The sequence below is a fragment of the Canis lupus genome, chromosome X, assembly GCF_011100685.1.
Source record: "Canis lupus familiaris isolate Mischka breed German Shepherd chromosome X, alternate assembly UU_Cfam_GSD_1.0, whole genome shotgun sequence".
In the NCBI taxonomy this organism is placed as follows: domain Eukaryota; kingdom Metazoa; phylum Chordata; class Mammalia; order Carnivora; family Canidae; genus Canis; species Canis lupus.
Genome location: NC_049260.1, coordinates 52327263 through 52347207, shown reverse-complemented (window position 1 = coordinate 52347207; position 19945 = coordinate 52327263). Strand labels below are relative to the sequence as shown.

General features: G+C 43.2%; 1 protein-coding gene across 1 annotated transcript in view; it reads right to left on the bottom strand.

Annotated features, from left to right (window-relative positions):
- Positions 1–1339: 1339 nt before the first annotated feature.
- Positions 1340–19945, bottom strand: part of AR (androgen receptor) — a 182686-nt gene continuing 164080 nt past the window's right edge. The window contains exons 4-8 of the mRNA XM_038587597.1: positions 14481–14768; positions 8628–8772; positions 3358–3488; positions 2338–2495; positions 1340–1686 (exon numbers count right to left, since the gene is read on the bottom strand). Coding sequence (XP_038443525.1) covers positions 1531–1686; positions 2338–2495; positions 3358–3488; positions 8628–8772; positions 14481–14768 — 878 coding nt within the window. The 3' untranslated portion in view covers positions 1340–1530. The remainder of the gene's footprint in view (positions 1687–2337; positions 2496–3357; positions 3489–8627; positions 8773–14480; positions 14769–19945) is intronic.

Genomic DNA, 19945 nt, shown 5'->3' with positions numbered 1-19945 from the left:
TAGGGTACAAGGGCAAGATGCCCAGCTTGTCCAATCCCATCGATGCCTTCTTTCCAGTTTGTCTAAGGGCTCCAGAGATCTAAGAGTTGATGAAAGATATCTGGTAAGAAGTCTTTGAGCCTACTGGCATCTAGAGATAGATAAAGACTGCTGGCTTGCTAGCTTTCTTGGTGGTAGCAGCTCTTAGCAGAGTCTGTGAACGTGCCCAAATAAATGGACAAGTATCACCAATATGGCTGTAATACAGTCTGGTGAGGTCCAGGCCCACAAACCACTGAAGGACAGGTAAGAAGGAGCTCTCACAGGTGCATATGGAGTCAAGCGGAAAACATTCAGGTCTTTTAAAGGTAAGAGAAGAGAGTGATCAAATCTTCAGTGTCCTAAGCAGGAAAACAATCAATGTATCGATTCTTTTTCCTCTGACTCCAGCCCCAACCTCTTCCCTGACCCACAAATGGGAAAGCAGACCTGGCTCTGGAAAAGGCCTTCCAAAGGGTCAGATCTCTCCTTTCTTTCTTACTGGTCTGACTCTTCAGTGGAAGTGGCCAAGTTGTGGCAAAAGAGAACATTCAATTCAAAGCTCTTAGAAAAGCTTATTGAAAGTCAATTTGAGGGTGGAGGCAGAGGGTGAGAGAGAAAAAGGCTTGGTTGGAGGGGAGGCGTTCACATGCAGACACATTTTCAAACAAGAAGCACATTTTCAGTAAGATGAACTGGACTGCAGTTAAGCAGTCTAGCCATCAGGGGCCAACGCTGTGGGCAGGTACTGGTGATCCACCTCTCCTCTTAGTCCTCTCTTAAATCTGTCTCTCCCCTCCTAACTCATCTCTGGGGTCATCCTGCCCTCTAACGGCAATAGCCATTGGCAGAAAATAAAGTCTCTCAGGGAGGCTGAGCTGGGGGTGGGGGGCGCGAGAATAGTGACTCCCTATGGGCTTGCGATTTTCACCTTATTCTAGTCACACTGTTGGCCTCTTTGGGGGAATTGTGTTTGTCTCTTTAAGAGGAAAAGAAACCCTACAGGATTTGGGGTTTCAGGATGGTTGTTTGTTTTCATTTTTGTTTTCCCAGATACTCAGCTCTCTAAACTTCCCGTGGCATTAGGTGAGTAAACGTTTGTGTGGCTGGCACACAGTGCAGTGCTATAAACAAGCACAACTTGACACTGGGCCACATGAGGATCATCACAGAATTAAAGAAATACAACACCATTCACAACACAGATAAGAGCCATGGCAGGGAGCAGAGTCTGAAAGTGCCATGGGAGGATCAGACAGGGAGGTAAAAAAAAAAAAAAAAAAAAAAAAAAAAAAAAAAAAAAAAAAGGAAAAAAAGGAAAGGAGGAAAAGAAGGGGGGAAAGTACAGCAAATAGAACTCAAGAACACCTTCATGACAGACTGTACATCAAAAGAGGAAATTCCCCAAGGCACTGCAGAGTAGTAGTGCAGAGTTATAACAGGCAGAAGATATCTGAAAAGAGGAGCGGGGGTGGTGGTGGTGGTGGTGAGAAGACAGGGGCTTCTAAAGCTTCACTGCGTGTGGAAATAGATGGGCTTGACTTTCCCAGAAAGAATCTTGGGCACTTGCACGGAGATGATTTCTGCCATCATTTCTGGAAAGTCCACGCTCACCATGTGGGACTTGATTAGCAGGTCAAAAGTGAACTGATGCAGCTCTCGAGCAATCTGGAGCAATAAAGAGGGAGAAAACAGGCTTGACAAGGAGTTGGCTTCAGTCAGGCTCTTCCCCCCACCTTTAATTTCTTCCTCCTTCCCTGGCCCCGATCCTCCCTATCTCTACGTGTTTGTGTTTGCGCATGCATACACTAAATGGTCCCCAGGGAGTTACTGGGGGCTCCCAAGAGATCTCTTACACAACTGCAAGCTCTCTGACTCAGGACTGTGTGTTCCTCCTTCCCAGCATGTGCATGAGAATGCACACATGTGCACACCTACATTCTCTTCCTCCCTCTCTCACACAGACACACAGACACACACACATACACACACGCGTACAAACATACAAAAGTGATTCAAGGAAGAGGGGAAAAACATTTAGGTCTGTTTTGTCTGCCTAGAGAACTTATCTGCTCTAAGCCCTTTCCCTGAGTCCCAACTGCTCTGTTCTCAATTCCTCCACCTCTTTCACAACATCCAGGGGCATTGTGACCCATGTTCCTTTCTTCTCCATTGCATTTGCTTCCTGGGCCACATTCATATTCAGAGGAGAATGGAAGCACCACCCAACAAGAGGTGCCAGATCCTAGAAGAGTATATGATCACTTAGCTCTATCAAGTTGCTTCTCCCTGACAAAGCACCCTCCATCATTTGCTTACAGGTTGCACAGAGTCCAGGAGCTTGGTGAGCTGGTAGAAGCGCCTTGAGCAGGATGTGGGATTTTTTCTCTTGCAAGCAATGATACGATCAAGTTCCTTGATGTAGTTCATTCGAAGTTCATCAAAGAATTTTTGATTTTTCAGCCCATCCACTGGAACTGATGTGGGATGAAGACAGAATGGGGAGGAGAAGCATGCCCACAAAGAAGCATTAGACAAAGCACCAAGTTTTCTGACCACAAACTTGACCCCCACCCCCACAGGGAGGGAACCATCTACTTGGTTTCCTGTCAGTTGAAGTCTGTACGCCTGGGTCCTTCAGTCAGCCAAGAAGTTCTAGACAAAAGGCTAGCTGGACCCAATTGGAAGGGCATCAAGTAAATACAATTTACTGAGCCTTTCTTTTTTCTAGTCTTCTTATCCACACCTTTCTTTGAATCTGTGGTTTTACAATGTCACAGTCCAGCTCTGACTTAGACAATTAAAATATATAGCTTTGAATATCAAATGTGGCCTATCTTTTTCCTTATGGGGGCTAAGACAGCACTCCGTTTAGAAGAGACAGTAAAGAAAGATTACTTGCCTGCCTAACAAACCCTATCTGGGTTGCTTACATGGAACTCCTACTACTGGCAGAAGAGGACATTCCTTTCAGGAGGCAATACCTTCTGCTCTGCAATAAATTTAAGGTGATCTTTGCCTGTTTCTATGGGAGATGCTATGGAAAATTTCAGAGACCTGCTACAGCCAGCCCCAAAAGCCTTGTTCCAAAGAGAGGCTGGAGGTAGGTAGGGATCTAATAGACGTTGAGTTCTAGCAAAGAAATTAGTCTGTGGTCATGAAATTCATACCTGGTAGGAAAAAAGGATGCTAAGGGAGCATGGAGGAGGGAGGGTGAATGAAGAAAGAAAATGCCTAGGAGCTGGCTTCTCCCCGATAAATCTTTAATGGTAAAAGTGGTTCCCCTTTGAGTGCCTATGACCTCAGGGACATTTTATTTGTATCTCTCCAAGCACTTACTAATGCTGAATAGCAGCAGCGCCTTCATGCACAAAAATTCCTGCGGGGTGATTTGGAGCCATCCAAATTCTTGAGAGAGGTGCCTCATTCGGACACACTGGCTGTACATCCGGGACTTGTGCATGCGGTACCTGAAGAGGAGACATCCAGAGAAAGGAAAGGAGTAAGAAGGAAAGGCTTAACAATAAGCTGTGAGAGAATGTCTTTGGTTGCCCTCCCCTTCCCAGGTTCTCCAAGAAGAGCTAGCAGTTTCTCTGGGTGGTGCTTTATTGACAAGGAATGAGGTTGTTCTTTTTTCCCAAAATCCTGACATCCTGGTAACTACTCATCTTCCCTGGTCAGGATATGGGTTAGCACATGGAATTTCCAGGTCCCTGTGCCCTCTTATTTCCTGAGACAGAGACAGGAAAGCCTAACCAAATGAACACAATGGGCCAGGCACATGGTCTCCCTGACTACAGTTCTAATATCCCAGCTACAGCCAAAGCCAGAACCTGCCTCCCAGGCATCCCAATATGGAGTATTTCTAGGAGATAAGTTTTAGAAATCAAATCCTAACATAAGGACACCAGGATCCCCAACTGGCCACAGTAATTTATCCTGTCAATTCCCCTGTCTTTTGGTATAAGTGTCATTTCCCTTGCTAGAAATTTTGTCACTTAAAAAAAAAACAAAAACAAAAAACCTCCCAGGGAAGAAGATTCCCCACTGTCCCTTCAAAATGAGTTCTAATGCTTATCAAATCAGCCAGGAAGTATTTCTGAATGTCCAATCTAAATGTACCTTGAAGAGGTACTCCTCATATACTGGTGGTTTCTTATCACAGTTCAGGAGTAGTAAACACATGTGAGTTGTTTTTGTTACAGTGGCTTGTCAACAGATCATCACATTAGCACCTATAAATTATAAAGGGAAATGGCCAAGGTTTGAGCAGTTTCTCAGGGGGGAACAATCTTTCTGTCTTATCACTGGCCATGGCAAGCCTCTATGAAGATAACAGCATCTTCCTGCTAGTTGGCCTTCCTGGTTTTCAGCACTTCAGAAATCGTGTGTATGTGTGTGTGTGTGTGTGTGTGTGTGTGAGAGAGAGAGAGAGAGAGAGAGAGAGAGAGAGAATGAGAGAAAGAAAAAGACCTACAAAAACTGATTTTATATCTTGTGGAGAAAGGAAAGGGAATTTGACATCCACTGAAGTGGTGAGGAGAAAGACCTCCTAGAGCAGTAGGCTTGAAGGCTGTGGTTTGACATTTTGGTCCCCAAGCCACTAGCCTGTTCCCCTGTTCCATAGGCTAAGAAGGCCTGGTACTGGTTGGGTGGAAGGTCAGCATCCTATCTTAGAGAGATCTTGGCTGGCCTGGAGATAAAGGGAAGGCGGGCAGATGGTATATTCAATTCAGGTTGGAGACCAGCTAGAAAGAGGAAGTATTTAAACAGTATCACAAGTCAACTGACCAAAGCAGTGTTGCTCCAAGGTCCTTCACCCTAGAGAATTTTTGAATAAGATCTGCTGACCCTGGGACCTGATCCAGCTCCAGTCTATACTGTACTTGCAAGCCTCTGTTGGTGATAACACTGCAGTATTTTTACAGTTGAAATCACAGCCCTAATATGGAGGATTGATCTAACACTCCTGCAAGTCCCAGGGACAGAGAAATGTGGAAAAAAGAGAAAGAGAGGAGGAAAAGCAAGGGAAGGAATTCAGAGGGGAAGGGAACAAGAAGGAGAAAGGACAAAAAGAGTAGGGAGAGAGTTAGTGGAAAGAGAGAAGAGAGTGGAAGATAGAAAACAAGGAGCAGGAAGGGATCCCTGGGTGGCGCAGCGGTTTGGCGCCTGCCTTTGGCCCAGGGCGCGATCCTGGAGACCCGGGATCGAATCCCACATCAGGCTCCCGGTGCCTGGAGCCTGCTTCTCCCTCTGCCTGTGTCTCTGCCTCTCTCTCTCTCTCTGTGTGACTATCATAAATAAAAAAAAAAAAAAAAGAAAACAAGGAGCAGGAGTGGAATTCAGGAAGAGAGCAGAGGTAGGTGAGAATAAAGGAGAGTGGTAAAAGAAGAGATGAACATTGCAAAACACCAAGCACAGTGCTTGGCATATGGTGAGTGTTCAATAAATGACAAGTAGGAAGGTGCCATTATAATGCTACTCATCATTCTACAGACCCGAAGACTGAGGTTCAGAGACATTAGGTAATTTATTCAGGGTCACATAGCTGGGGTCCCACCTATTACCCTCACAACATGAGTTCTCCCCAAAGATGTTGACGAGGAGAGAGGAAAGCAGGCCTGATGACAGGCCTGATGTCAAAGAGATCAGGAAATGGGTTGGCTCAGAGTCCTTCTCTCTCCTTTTGGTCTTCAGCTTCCCTATGAGTATCTTGAGTAGGCTGGCCACAATTAGTGGCTTTCAACTGGAGGGGACTACCTCCCTAGGGAGCACTAGATGTATGTGGGAAAAACTTGGACTATTACAGTGACTGTGATCCTATTTGGTATTTAGTTGGCAGGTGCCAGGCCTGTTGAATATAAACATATTCCCATATGCAAGAACATCCTACACAATGAAGAATTATTCCTCTGAAAATGTCACCAGCATTCCTGTTGAGAAATACTGGTTTAGATGTTTCTAGAGACTTGAAGAGCTCTACCATAGTGGTTCCTACAAGAGGAACGGGAGCACTGTTGTTTCAGGAGCTCTGGGGCTTGATTGGTCTAGGACCCTGCCCATGTTAGGAGTCTTGTGGTGCTTTCTTTATTTTAAAGATTTTATTTATTTATTCATGAGAGACACAGAGAGAGGGGCAGAGATATAGGCAGAGGGAGAAGCAGGCTCCCTCTGGGGAGCCTGATATGGGACTCAGTCCCAGGATCCTGGGATCAGGACCTGAGCCAAAGGTAGACGCTCAACCACTGAACCACCCTGGCACCCCATCCTGTGGTGCCTTCTGAAGAGATACGTGGGAGTGGGCCAGAAAGCTAAGGAGTGCCCAATTACTCATATCGAGGCGGAAAAGGAAATGAGGATTTAGAAAATAATCAACACCTTGCAAAGATTCAAGGGTCTTAGGGCTCTGGATGGGAAGGGTGGTGCAGGATGTTAATTCAATCACTGGAGGGTAGGGGGTAGGAGTGAGAGTTACACACAAAGAGGGCTTTTAGAGGCCTACTACCCCAGAAGATGGCATCATAGGTAACTCTTTGGAAATCTGGAAGCTATAAAGCAAGTTGTGCCAAAAGCCCAATGGTTATTCTTAGCTCCTGGCTACCAGAGTTAGCTGGGTTGGAAGAGGGCAGCTGGGGATACTCATTTTCCCCCATATGGCCCTGCTGTACTGGAAGGAACCAGTAGCCTGTACATTTTATTTTAAGGCTCTTCTGGGTTAGAGGGCTGGAGGGGAAGGAAGGTCAATTCCTGCGCTGACCAAAAGGATTCTCTGTGGTGAGACTGGCTCCAGGTCCTTGGGGAGAATTTTTTGGGCAGCTCCACTCACAATGCTATCAGGGGACCTCAAACAGCAAGCATAGAGAAAATTATCACTATTAGGGAAAGAGTATCAGAAAGGTACTTCTTTTTTATTTCTTGCCTATTATGGGACAGGCATTTCACATCCAGTAGCTTTCATTTTAGTCATCATAACAAACCATTTAAGAAAGTTGTATTTTATTAACAGACCGTGAAATTGAAGGTCAGAGAAGTCAAGTCTTGCCCATAGATAGTGACACAGGAAATTATAGAACAGAGATTTTAGTTGAGAAAAGTGTAATTCCCGAATCTCAGCCCTTGGCCAAATTCATGAAGTATAAATAGAGCTGGTGGGCAGGCAAGCATAAATCAAATCTCTTTTTAGTATTTTTATTTATTTATTAAATTTTATTTAAATTTAATTAATTAACATATAATATATTACTAGTTTCAGAGGTAGAGGGAGGCGATTCATCAGATGCATATAACAACCAGTGTTCATTACATCACGTATCCTTCTTAATGCCCACCATCCAATTACCCCATCCCCCTACCCACCTCCTCTCCAGTAACCCTCAGTCTGTTTCTTTTTTTTTAAAGACTTTATTTATTTATTTATGAGACACACACACACACACACACACACACACACACACACATACACAGAGACAGAAAGACAGAGAGACAGAGAGACAGGGAGAGGGAGAAGCAGGCTCCATGCAGGGAGCCTGACATGGGACTCCATCCGGGTCTCCAGGACCACACCCTGGGCTGGAAATCTGGAAGCTGGTGGCACTAAACCGCTGAGCCACCCGGGCTGCCCGCCTCAGTCTGTTTCTTGTAGTTAAGAGTCTCTCACAGTTTGTCATCCTCTCTGATTTCATCTCATTTTATTTTTCCCTCCCCTCCCCTATGATCCTCTGTTTTTGAGTTGGATGCTTAACCAAATGAGTCACCTAGGCACCACTTAAACCTTTTTTTAAAGAGAAAGGAAGTGGCTGGGCCAATGTCACATGGCCAGAGAGTGGTAGAGCTGCTCCTCCCTGTCACTTACCACCATGAGGCAGTATAAGAGCTGAGAGTTATACAGACATACTTTGAATTTTGTCACCAACATGCCTTGGGTGAGTCACTTTGTTTTGTTGAGCTTAATTCTTTTTTTTTCTTTTTTTAAAGATTTTATTTATTTATGCATGAGAGACAATGAGAGAGAGACAGAGACACAGGCAGAGGGAGAAGCAGGCTCCATGCAAGGAGCCCGATGTGGGACTTGATCCCAGGATCACGCCCTGAGCTGAAGGCAGACGCCCAATCGCTGAGCCACCCAGGTGTCCCTGTTGAGCTTAATTCTGAGGGCTCAACGAGAATGGATTTAGAAACTATCTCCTATAGTCCTGGCACAGAGGAGCTACTACAAACTGTGATTGGCAGTAGCCTTCAGTGGTAGCAAAGGGACCACGGGAACTTCAACTTTCATAGCGAGTCTCTTTGTCCATTCCCTACATTGCTTGGAGTGAAGGAAAGGGACCCTGACATGACGTTGAGATAATCTACAAGGCAGGTCAGAAATTGGCTAAAATACTAGGTCTTGGGTGAGAAAGGAATGGCTCAACACCAATCCCCCATTGCTTCCCACCAGGTGGCCTTTCAGCAGGCCAAAGCCACCTCAGGTTGGGAAGTCTGGTTGGCGCCTCTACTGCCTAGAGGTCAAATGGGCTACCCCCCACTGTTGCTCCCATTACCATCACCACCCCCAGTCAGGTCTGGCCAGGGGTTATGTTTATGTGAGTTCTGGGCCCATGAGTACTTACTCATTGAAAACCAGGTCAGGGGCGAAGTAGAGCATCCTGGAGTTGACATTGGTGAAGGATCGCCAGCCCATGGCAAACACCATGAGCCCCATCCAGGAGTACTGAATGACTGCCATCTGGTCATCCACGTGCAGGTTGCGGAAGCCTGAAGATGAGGTACAGGCAGTGGTCAGACTGAGCAATTGATGAGCTGAATGAAGTCCCAGACCTCCACTAGGGTGAGAACCACTGGCACTCAGGCAGCTCCTGAGGAGCCCCAGGGGCCATTAATGCTGAGGAGCAGGGCAAGAACAAACTATATGGTGGGGATAATATTCCTTGCTCTTCCTATTTCAGTGAACTACTTAAATGAGATGATGATGGGAGGCAAAAGATGGTACTGTCAGTTGGAGGAGAGTAATAATCTAACACTGACTGCTTATAATGAATAACTCTTTAACAAGTATATCACTTATATTAACTCATTTAATCTTCCCAACAATCCAATAAAAAGTAGGTACAATTAGTAACCCCATTCTGTGAATCTGTAAAAGTGAATTACAGAAAGGTTAAGTAACTTGTCCAAGATCATAAGGCTAGTAATTGGCAGACCACATTCTAAAGCCAAGTAGTCTGACTCCAAAGAGCACAGGCTCTTGATTACTGGGCCTTCCTGAAGATGCAGTGTAATAATAATTTCTTCTATGTGAACAGCACTTTGCACTTTACAAAGACCTTTTCTAGCTATAATCTTATTTGTCCCTTCTGACAACACTGTGAAATGGATTTTATTACATATCAGCATACGTTGGAATGCCTTTGATAGCCACTGACTTCTCTACACCACCTTTGGGCTCTCTCTCTTTTCTCTGATTCTCTTTCTGACTCTAACTTCCTGTTCATTATTTTCTATTCAACAAATAACCAAGCTCTGCTAGCTTCCTACTCTGCCAATTCTGCCCTACTGCCATTATTATACACAAACAAGTTCTTTATGACCTGCCTTCTTAGACTAATTTCTTGCTACTTCTCAGATTTTAGGTTCTAATTGTTTTGAAATACTTAGTTTGCTGAATACACCATACTTTCTCATGCCTCTATAACTCTGCTATCTCTACACAGGCAGTTGCCTTTGCCTAGAATGCATTCCTCCCTCCTCAGGCTTTCCATCTGATAAATACCAATTCATCTTTCCAATATTCACTGAAAAGCACCTTTCTCTGTGAAGCCTTTACCAACTCATCTAAGCAGAAGATTTAAAGATTCTTCCTTTACCTTCTTACTGAACTTTGTATAGCCCTACCCAATTATAGCACTCATTACACAGTACTGGGGTTTACTTATGTACACATCTGTCTCCTCCATAAGACTTGTCGATTCCCGAAGACAGGAACCATCCCTTCTGTTAACTTTTCCTCCCTAGTACATAGCACAGTTCAGATATTTGAGTACACATCTTTGAAATATTAATTCAGTATTTATAATATTTATTAATTTGATATATTTATTAAATCAAATGGAATAAGAACCCCCAGTTTTTTTCATTTTATAAAATTAGAATTAGATGATATCCAAATTATCTCCCTTAGTCTCAGAGAACAGAGGTTCCTAGATGCTACTTCCACAATACCACACAGGTAGAACAGATGTAGCTATATTTTTCTGGAGGTTTTGAGGCAGCTGAATGTTTGGAGCATCACCTCAGAGCTCATCTCTTAACAGTATCCCATTTCTCCTTTCTCCAAAAGATCCAGAATTATCTGAAACTTTGCTTTGCTATATCTCGTTAGAAATGCTTTCATGAATTTAGGTAAAGCTTCTAACATTCCTTTTGATGACCTAATTTAACTCTCACAATAACCCAAGAGGATAGACAATGTGACATCCATTTTGCCAACAAAGAATCCGAGGGGCAGATAAGTTCACTGACTTCCCCAAGGTCACACAGTCTATATGTGGCTGAATTGGGACTAGAACCTAGGTGTTCTGATTCTCTACTTCAGAGCTTTTTCCACTCTACTGCTGAAGAACACAGCTCAAGCACTACCAAGGTCCTGAGTGTTTCTTAGCCACAGGCCCAGGTCTGAAGTCTACACTATCTAGACACGTTGTTCTGCTGGTTTGGTTCTTGCCTACCCTAAAACTCTATTTCCTCCTTCTTTTCTTTTAGGTCCCAAGCTTATTAGACATCAGGGACCACAGAGTCCCCATATCACCAGCACTGCAGCTCAATGAATTGGCTGCAATCTTAGCTCTCAGACCTGTGCCTCCCTTCTTCACTGTAGTGATATGCTGACAAACTAGCTTAAGTCTCAGACCCCAGAGTATCTCCTGCCAAAAGTCATTCTGTAGCACAGACCTCCTGGTACTGACTCTTCCCGGTAGGACACAAATGCAGGGACCAAGCATAGAACACCTCTTGGAGAAAAGGCCTGGGAGCTTGAAACCTGAACCTCTGAAGCAGAAGCAAGGAAAGACTTGGCTGCTTAGTGTGTGAATATGAGGGTGCGTAGGGAGAACAGGGATTAAACTATACAGGTACCAAAGAAGTCGTCAGTACTGATGATTTTTTTCCCTCCTTGAGATGCCAAGGAACTAACAAAGAAGAGAAAAAAGGGAAAGCTTAGTTTGGTTGTAATACTAGTTGTAATAATACTAATGGTCCTTAGTGAGACCTCCTTTGTGCTCAATCCTAATTACTGTGTACACATCAGCAACATAGCAGGCTAATTTTCCTACAGGTCTAATATGATTACAATACCTAACTCTGTTTTCTAATGCTCAGCCTTTGAAGTCGCCTGCCCAGATAGCATGACTATTAACTAAGGGATGACTTGAGGACAGTAGCCCCAGCCTCCAAGTTTCCTTTAGCACATCTTCACTTAACACCTACTTACTACTGTTCTGGAGAAATAAAGAGGAGTCATCGTCAGGTTCTGAAACACACCAAACAGGTTAGGGAGCAGAGAAAGTTTCACTGAGATTCTGTTTTCTCAATAAAATGTAGTCAACTATAATTTCTTAGCAATCTGCAGTGGAAACCTGTAGTCTCATATGTAGTCTGGAGCACACGTCCAAAGAAAGGCCAGTAGAGAAATTCTTTAGTGTTATAGTGCATCAGACAGCTAAGGTCTTCAAATAAGATAAATCATCCTTGGGATCTATGCATGAGCTTCTAGGCAAGGCTGGTGGCAGCTTAAACTGATTTTAGTGAAAGCAGTGGCTTAGCATTCAAGCCTCATAATAATGACCCATCATTTACACAGCATCTACTATTGTGTCCTCTTTCTATATAATCTCAATGTTACTAACAATTAGCAAGTTACTGATTGTTCTACCACCTCTGCAAATGTAAAAAACAGAAGTACGTGTAGACATGTGATTTGCTCAAGGTTGCACAACTAGTAGTATATAGCTAAGATTCCAAATCAGAAGCATCTGATTATAAATACACTGTATATAATCTACTCATACACCCTCAAGTGGTAGTTATTATTTATTAATGTCCAGGTACTATCCTAGGTGATTTACATATATCATAACCATCACAGAAAACTTCTGACAAAATTTATTTAAGTAGATGTCTAGCATAGTGGCTTGCAAAGGACAGGCAGTCAATCTGCTGAATGAGCAAATAACGTGAACTAGTAGGTAATTACTGATGATATGAAAAACAGTTCTTATGAATGTGGTAACTGGCTTTCTTTTGAAGCTACCATTTTAAATGACTCAGGGTCAGAGATCATCTCCTCTGATGAGCTAGATGGTGAACTGATACTGATTTGCAGACTTGTTAATATAGAAAGAGGGTTTCTCGGTTTGGGTGATGGGCTGAGGAAAGCCAGTGACCCCCAGGCATACAAACTTTGCCATAATGATTTACAGTAGGTTACTGTAAAGACCACCAAATTAGAAACCAGGCAACGTAAGCTCAAATTCTGGCTCCATTTGTTAAGTAACCCAAATGGAATGAGTTAGTTAACCTCTTCTCTCTGAGCCTTGTCATTTGAAATGGAAATCATAGCTCCTATGATTAACAGGGCTGCTGTGAGGATTAAGTGGAATCGGATCTACAAAAAGGTTCTCTATTCAAAAATAGGATGATTTAAGTGGTTAGCAACAGCTAGGAAGATTAAACGGATTCTCACACATGGCATTAAGACATCCAGCTGAATAAGTGATAAGAATTAAAGCAACTTTCTCTTTTTTGTGGTTTTTCCTCCCTCTGTGAACCCTCTGTTTTGTCACACTGCACACACAACCAGTCTGTGGGCCTTCTTCCCAGTGATCTTATTGTCTAACCAACCTCAGCTTCTCAAGCAAGGAAGGTGTTAGGATGGTCTGCTGGATGCCTGGGCCTTTTGAGTTAGAAAGAAAAAATAAAGGCTTGATAGCCAACATGCAATGTCTTAAAGGCAACAAGATCATATTATGATCCAGGTAGGCTCAGATGAAGCTCTGGCCCCTCACTGGAAACCCCAGGGCTCCGGAACTATAGGGGAACCACACAGACTATGGGTAGAGTGGGATGAGGAAGGGATTTGGAATCAGGAGGGGACCTGGGCTTAAGTTCTGCCCCTGCTACTTTCAGACAATGTAACTGTAGCCAAGTACATCACTTCTTAGAGCCTGAGTGTATTTCTCTCTTAAATAGGAAAAAGAATCCCTACTTTATAGTACTGTTATGAAGATCAAATCAAGTAATACAAATGAAACTGCTCTGTTCACTATCAATTTCCATCTGAATGGCAGCAATTCTTAGAAGGCAGGTTAATCTTTAACTCTGTAACAGGTTTAGGTTGCTGATGTTCCAAAAGAATCTTTGAGTCACAGAATTTTAGGATTAAGGCAACCCTTATAGAGTTTATGCTTCACTTGTCTCCAAACTGTGTTCTTTGAAGCCCTAAGATTCTGGAAGAGTGACCCAAGGCTTCTCTCAGGGTAGTGAGGGAGAGGTACTGGCTTAATTTTTTTTTTTTTTTTAGAGGTACTGGCTTTAAATCAACCAGCTCCACTTGGATCTGTATACAATGTTTTTAAGAAATAAAGACTTTGGCTACTCAAGGAAAGTTTGTGAATCCTTGGAGAGAGGAGCTCTAAGGCTTCCTCAAGCTCTAATATTCTAATAATGCAACTTGTTCAAACAACAGATAGCCTTAGGGAGAGACTGAGTTCTCTATTACTGGAAGTAACCAAGCAGAAGTTAGACAAACACTTTGTATTTCTTTCATTATCACCTAATATTTCTTCCCACTATAATTCCCAAGGCAGTTTTAAAGAGCACTAAAAGAGTTTCTTGAGGCAAAATTTGACAACCATCAATTTAGGCCCAACTATTCCTCACATAGTATAGGTGAAGAAACTGAGACCCAGAAAAGGGAAGGGGTCACACAATAAGGCACCAGTAGAGCTAAGACTAGAATCTAAGTATTCTGACTCCCAACTTTTTCTTTCTACCATACTGTATTCTTTAGATCTCCCATGGTATGAGGGTAATACTGAAGACAGAATATCAGTCAGGCTCAAGACTATCTTTGCAGGTATACCTGTGTGTGCACATATAGAAGAGTACCTTAAAGCATAGAAGGGTATGTCCGTGTGATCTCTGATTATGGGGAAATGTGCTATGTCTGTGGCTTAAACATCCAAACGTGATCACTGTGTACTGATTTGAGGGACATGGGATACTCTATAATGCTGCTCTTCTCTTTGATTTATGAACTTCCTTATTTTTAAAGTGGGCATTATACCAATCCCTCCCCTTCATAGGGTTATGGTGAGGACTGCATAAGTTAAGACATGGTGCGGGCCCATAGGAACAATTCACTAAATACGCTCTCCCTTATCCCATGCCCACACTTCTGATTTCCTTACCCGGCAAGGCCTTGGCCCACTTGACCACATGTACAAGCTGCCTTTCACCCAATTCATTAAGGCTAGAGAGCAAGGCTGCAAAGGAGTCGGGCTGGTTGTTGTCATGTCCAGCACACACCACGCCTGGCTCGATGGCTTCAAGGACATTCAGAAAGATGGGCTGACACTCATAGCCTTCAATGTGTGACACCGTCAGCTTCTGGGTTGGCTCCTCAGTGGGGCTGGTGACATTGGAAGCCTCTCCTTCCTCTTGCAGTTTCAGATTCCCCAGTTTCTTTAGCTTCCGGGCTATTGGGAAGGAAAGGAAACTTGGATTCATTTATCAATGGCCAAACACACAAATCACCTACCCTGTGAGAAAGGTTGCCTAAGCTAAGAAAATAAGGATATTCCTTCTCTCTGGTCACAGAATCTAAACTCCTTAAGGACAAGTGCTCAGTTTAAACACTGGCTGAATGAATGATTTATCGTTCTAAAATCCTACTAAACCCAAACTGTCATATCTTGCTTTCTCCTCAGTCCCACCTTGGATTTAAGAAATGGGAATTTCCTCGTGTTACTTTTTCTACTGAATACAGATAATTGTCAGACATTATGCCCATAGTTGAACATACGCCATAACACACATACTGATCTTATTCTTTAGAAAAGGGGAGATTGAGAAGCTAAAGAGCTGAAATCCTCAATATTATCAAGGGAGTAACAGAATATCCCTGACTCTGTCTGTAAAATGGGAACCATACTAAGAGGCAGCTATGAGAAAGGATGATAGAAATCACATCTTTTAAAAACTATAATAATCCCAAACTTAAACATTAAGAATCATCCTCACCCTATCCGCCCCATTCTTGCACACGCACAATTTAGAGGTACCTGGGTATCCTGATATTTACTTTGTGTTATTTTCCCTAGCATTTATATTGGCAGAAATATAAATAATTGAAAAGGTCATAACTTTGAGGCCTAGCACAGGCAGTTGCACTAGGGAGAACCATAAACCACTTTATATCTAATCCCTTTAAAATAATAAATAAATAAATAAATAAATAAATAAATAAATAAATAAATAAATAAAACAAAGAGATAAGTTTATTGCTCAATTTAAATGGATAATTACAACAAAATCTGTTGCTGATATGTTTCTGGGTCCTATAGAAAAAGATACTTTTCTGGAACTGATTTGCAGCTCTAATTAGAAAAATAAGTCCTGCAAACTCCAGTCATAGTGCAACTCAGTAAGTTAATGCAAAAATGGATCACATGTTGGATCAACTACTAGGATAGAGGAAGAGAAAATGGTGGTGTGTAAGAGGAGCACAGAGAACTCAGGACAAAGTAACAGGGGAGACTGGAAAATCAACCTGAGTGCAAGATGACACTGTTTAGCCACCATTTCTGTAGGGCTTGCACATTCTGTGATGAAGAGATATGCACACATGCTGTCAACTCCCACCTCCCACCTTCCATCAAGGGCATGGGATGGAAGGTATGGGCCCATCTACTACCAGATTTAGAGGCTTGGCCCCCAAAATATCATCTGGTGAACCCATGTCAGCAAGGGTTCCATAGACTGGCAGTGCCTCCTGGGTCTATTCCCTTGGTACAGTTTCTAAAGGTAGACCCCATCTTTCTCATCACTAGCAGTTTCTGGCCTTGAGCTCAGGAACTGAAAGACCATGTAGTTCCCCATTCCAGCCTGAAAGAGGACAGAGATGTAATTAGCCCTATGCCCAAAGCAACTAAGAAAAAGAAGGGTAACTATTTTCCAGGGTCTTCCATATGCCTCACTTCGTGAACACATTGCATCATTTAATTCCACAATGATTTTAGATCAGGAATAAATCCTATCCCTGTTTTACATGTGAATAAACTCAGGAAACACAGCTATCAAGAAAGAGAACCCAATATTCTAAACAAGTCTGTTCATTACAAAGGCTATGTTCTTTCTACTATATCATGCTGCCTCCTCAAGGTCTCTGAAGCCCTGAACCCTACTTCTAGCCAAACAGCAGAGCTGAGGAGTGGGGCTAGGGTTATATCTTCCCTGATTTCCATCCTCACCCTTGATTCCAAACTTCAGTAACTAGCATCAGATCCAGAAGACAAGAGGCAGGAAACTATGAACATACTCTAGTCATGTGCCCAAAGTAGAAACAGGTTTAGAGCATTATAGTGGCCTAAAAATTCACAGCATGACAAAGTAGAAAGGGTCTTTAGAAACCACCTCATCCAAGGGTCACAGATTCAATATACCTTCAGGGTGTACATAGATAATGCAGTGGTGTGTGCATGCGTGCATGTGTGTGTGTGTGTGTGTGTGTGTGTAGGTGAATGGCAGAAACTCTGGTGAACCAGAGTAAATGACTACTGGCCTTCCTGGCTTTGCCATACACATGCATGTGCACACACACATACACAGAACCCTAGAAGGCAACTGTGTAATATTTAAAAATTTTCCTGGAACTCATCTGTATTTCAAAGTTAAATTCAGTCCTTAGCTACCATTTTGGGACTTCTGACATTAATCCACCCTTTCAAGTCAAAGATGGGGATGCGGAGGCCAGAAAGAGTGAGGTCACCTAGTGGCAGAGCTAAGAGTAAAACCCTGGGGTTTTATTCCTTTTTTTTTTTTTTAAAGATTTTATTTATTTATGAGAGACACACAGAAAGAGAGGCAGAGACACAGGCAGAGGGAAAAGCAGGCTTTATGCAGGGAGCCTGATGTGGGACTCAATCCCAGGACTCCAGGATCACGCCCTGGGCTGAAGGCAGACGCTCGACTGCTGAGCCACCCAGGCATCCCTTATCCCTTTTTTAAAAAAGATTATTTATTTATTTATTTATTTATTTACTTATTTATTTATTTATCTATTTATTTATTTATTCATGAGAAACACACAGAGGTAGAGATATTGAAAGAGGGAGAAGCAGGCTCCCCGTGGGGAGCCCAATGTGGGATTCCATCCCAGGACCCCAGGATCACAACCTGAGCCAAAGGCAGATGCACAACCACTGAGCCACCCAGGTGCCCCGGGGGTTTCTATTCCTAACCCAGAGTTCCCTGTGCTACATCAGCTCTCTTTTAGTTAACTTGTTTTTTGTCTATCACAGTACTTACCTTTCTGAGCTCCTTCTAGATATACACTGTCCAACACACTAACTACTGGCCACATGTGGCTACTTTAATTTAAATTAATTAAAATTAAAGAAAATTAAGAATCTAATTCCTTAGTCTGGCCACATTCAAGTGCTCAGCAATACAGATAGAACATTTCCATCATCTCAGAAAGTTCTATGGAATAATGCTGTGAATCTAGACTATTCTCTGGGGCAGTTGTCTCATTCGTCATGCCCTACTCATGCTATTGATAAAAAAGAAAAGAATCTAAATAAATTTTATACAGATGAATCCATGGGCTTTTCTGAAAGGTACGGGGACAAAGCAATTGGTGCTGGTGCAATCAGTGCAGTGCACTCTGTCACCTCGACTCTCCCACCAATGACTCAGATCTCACTGGGGTGATGACTCGTGGACCTAAGCAAATTCATTACAAGCAAAATCAATATGTGTAGAGACTGTGGGGAGAGTCCATCAACATGAAATCACTCCCCCTTTTCTGCATAGTGCTAATGAGAACTTTGCTGATATTTTCACATCCTCCTCCTCTAGATATATATGATACCAGCTTAAGGCAAAGAAGCTGCATTCACACTTGACTCTAGGACCCAGGTAATGTGCTGTCCCTGCAGTCACAGTGGCCCAAGCTGCACCAGGTGTTCTGGCCTCTCTGCCTGAAGAGGGTGACTATACTGGACGTAATTGAAATCAGATTCCATTCATTCTACCAGGGGATCCTCTGTTCTCTTTCTGCAGCAGAGGCCAGCATGTTGCTAGACTACTTGGAATGCTGGACAATGAGGCTTGCTAGTCTCAGCTGTTACTCAATGCCCAAGGCCTTGTTTTCTTCCATGAAGGCCACCCCCACACCCCTCTTTCCTCCTGCACCTGAGCCCCAGAGTCAGATCTAACTCTTTCATGTGAGGCACAGGCCTGTCAGTTCCTCTTATAGGAGAGACCCATTGGTTTACATAAAATGAGTGGTGAAACCAGGAGAAAAGGGAGTAAAGGTGGATACTCTAAAGGTGTTTGAGTTGCTCTGCAGCTCTTCCCTGTCTTTCAGTCTCAGGTCAGATCAGTGACAACAAAGGGCCCCTGTCAAGTTCCTTCCCTTTCCCTACCTGTCCCCCCTCTTTAAGGGACCAGAGCACCTGACATGATGTCTGGATCCTGCTGCCTGGATCCTATGGAGAACTCACTTTTCAGCCTGGTGGCATTAGATTCCTTTGAGGGCTGTCTCTATAGTACCAGAGAAAGATTTTTCAATTCAGGTTCCATGGTGTATCCCTAAGGAGAGGTAGATGTGATTTATATGTAGCTTCTATAGCCACTGTGACCTTTAGGTACTATTCTAGCCTCATTTCTTGCCACCTCAAGATAAGAGGCCTTCTCATCCATGGACAGGGAAGAGGCAAGTGAGGTGAATCTCCCCAAGTTTTAGAAAACTTGAATCAGGGACACCTGGGTAGTTCATATTGTTAAGCATCTGCCTTTGGCTCAAGTCATCATCTCCAGGTCCTGGGATAGGGTCCCATGTCAGAACTCTCTCCCCCTTCTCCCTCTCCCTCTCTGCCTCCTCACTGCTGCCCCTCCTACCATGCTCATGTTCTCTCTGTCTCAAATGAATAAATAAAATCCTAAAAAAAAAGTAAACTTGAATCATTCTCCCTATGTCAAAGATGTTTCTCTTCTTCATATCTCACCTTAAAATTGGGAGCATAAAAGAATCGCTTTCTCTGGTAGGTGGACTGCTGAGATGGCAGCCAAGAGTCCTGATCCCTGGTTATTCACACATCTTCTTCCACTTAGTCAAACACTAATCTACTTGTGGCTGTGAAAGCACTGGATAGATGTAATTAAAGTCATAATTCAACTGAATTTTAAGGTTGGTTATCATCAATGGGCCTCGGCTAATCAGATGAACCCTTAAAAGGGACTGGGCTCTTTCTGGAAAGACATTTATGGAGTCAGGGGGTACTCAATATAAGGCAGATTCTCTGTCACTGGCTTGGAAGGTGGAGGGATCAATGTGCCAAGGAATGAGGACAGCCTCTAGGGGCTGAGAGCAGCCTCTGGATGGTAGCCAGAAAGAAAATGGGAACCTTAATCCTACAACTGCAAGGAACTGAATCCTGTCATAATCACATGAACTTGGACGAGAACCTTGAGCTCCAGATTAAAATGCAGGCTGGCCAATACCTTGATTTCATACTTGTGAAACCCTGACCTGAGAAACCAGTCAGGCTTTGTCAGACTTTTGACTTATAGAACTGTGAACTGATAAATAGGTACTGTTTGGAGTTGCCAAATTCGTGGTCATTTGTCATGCAGCAATAAAAAATAAATA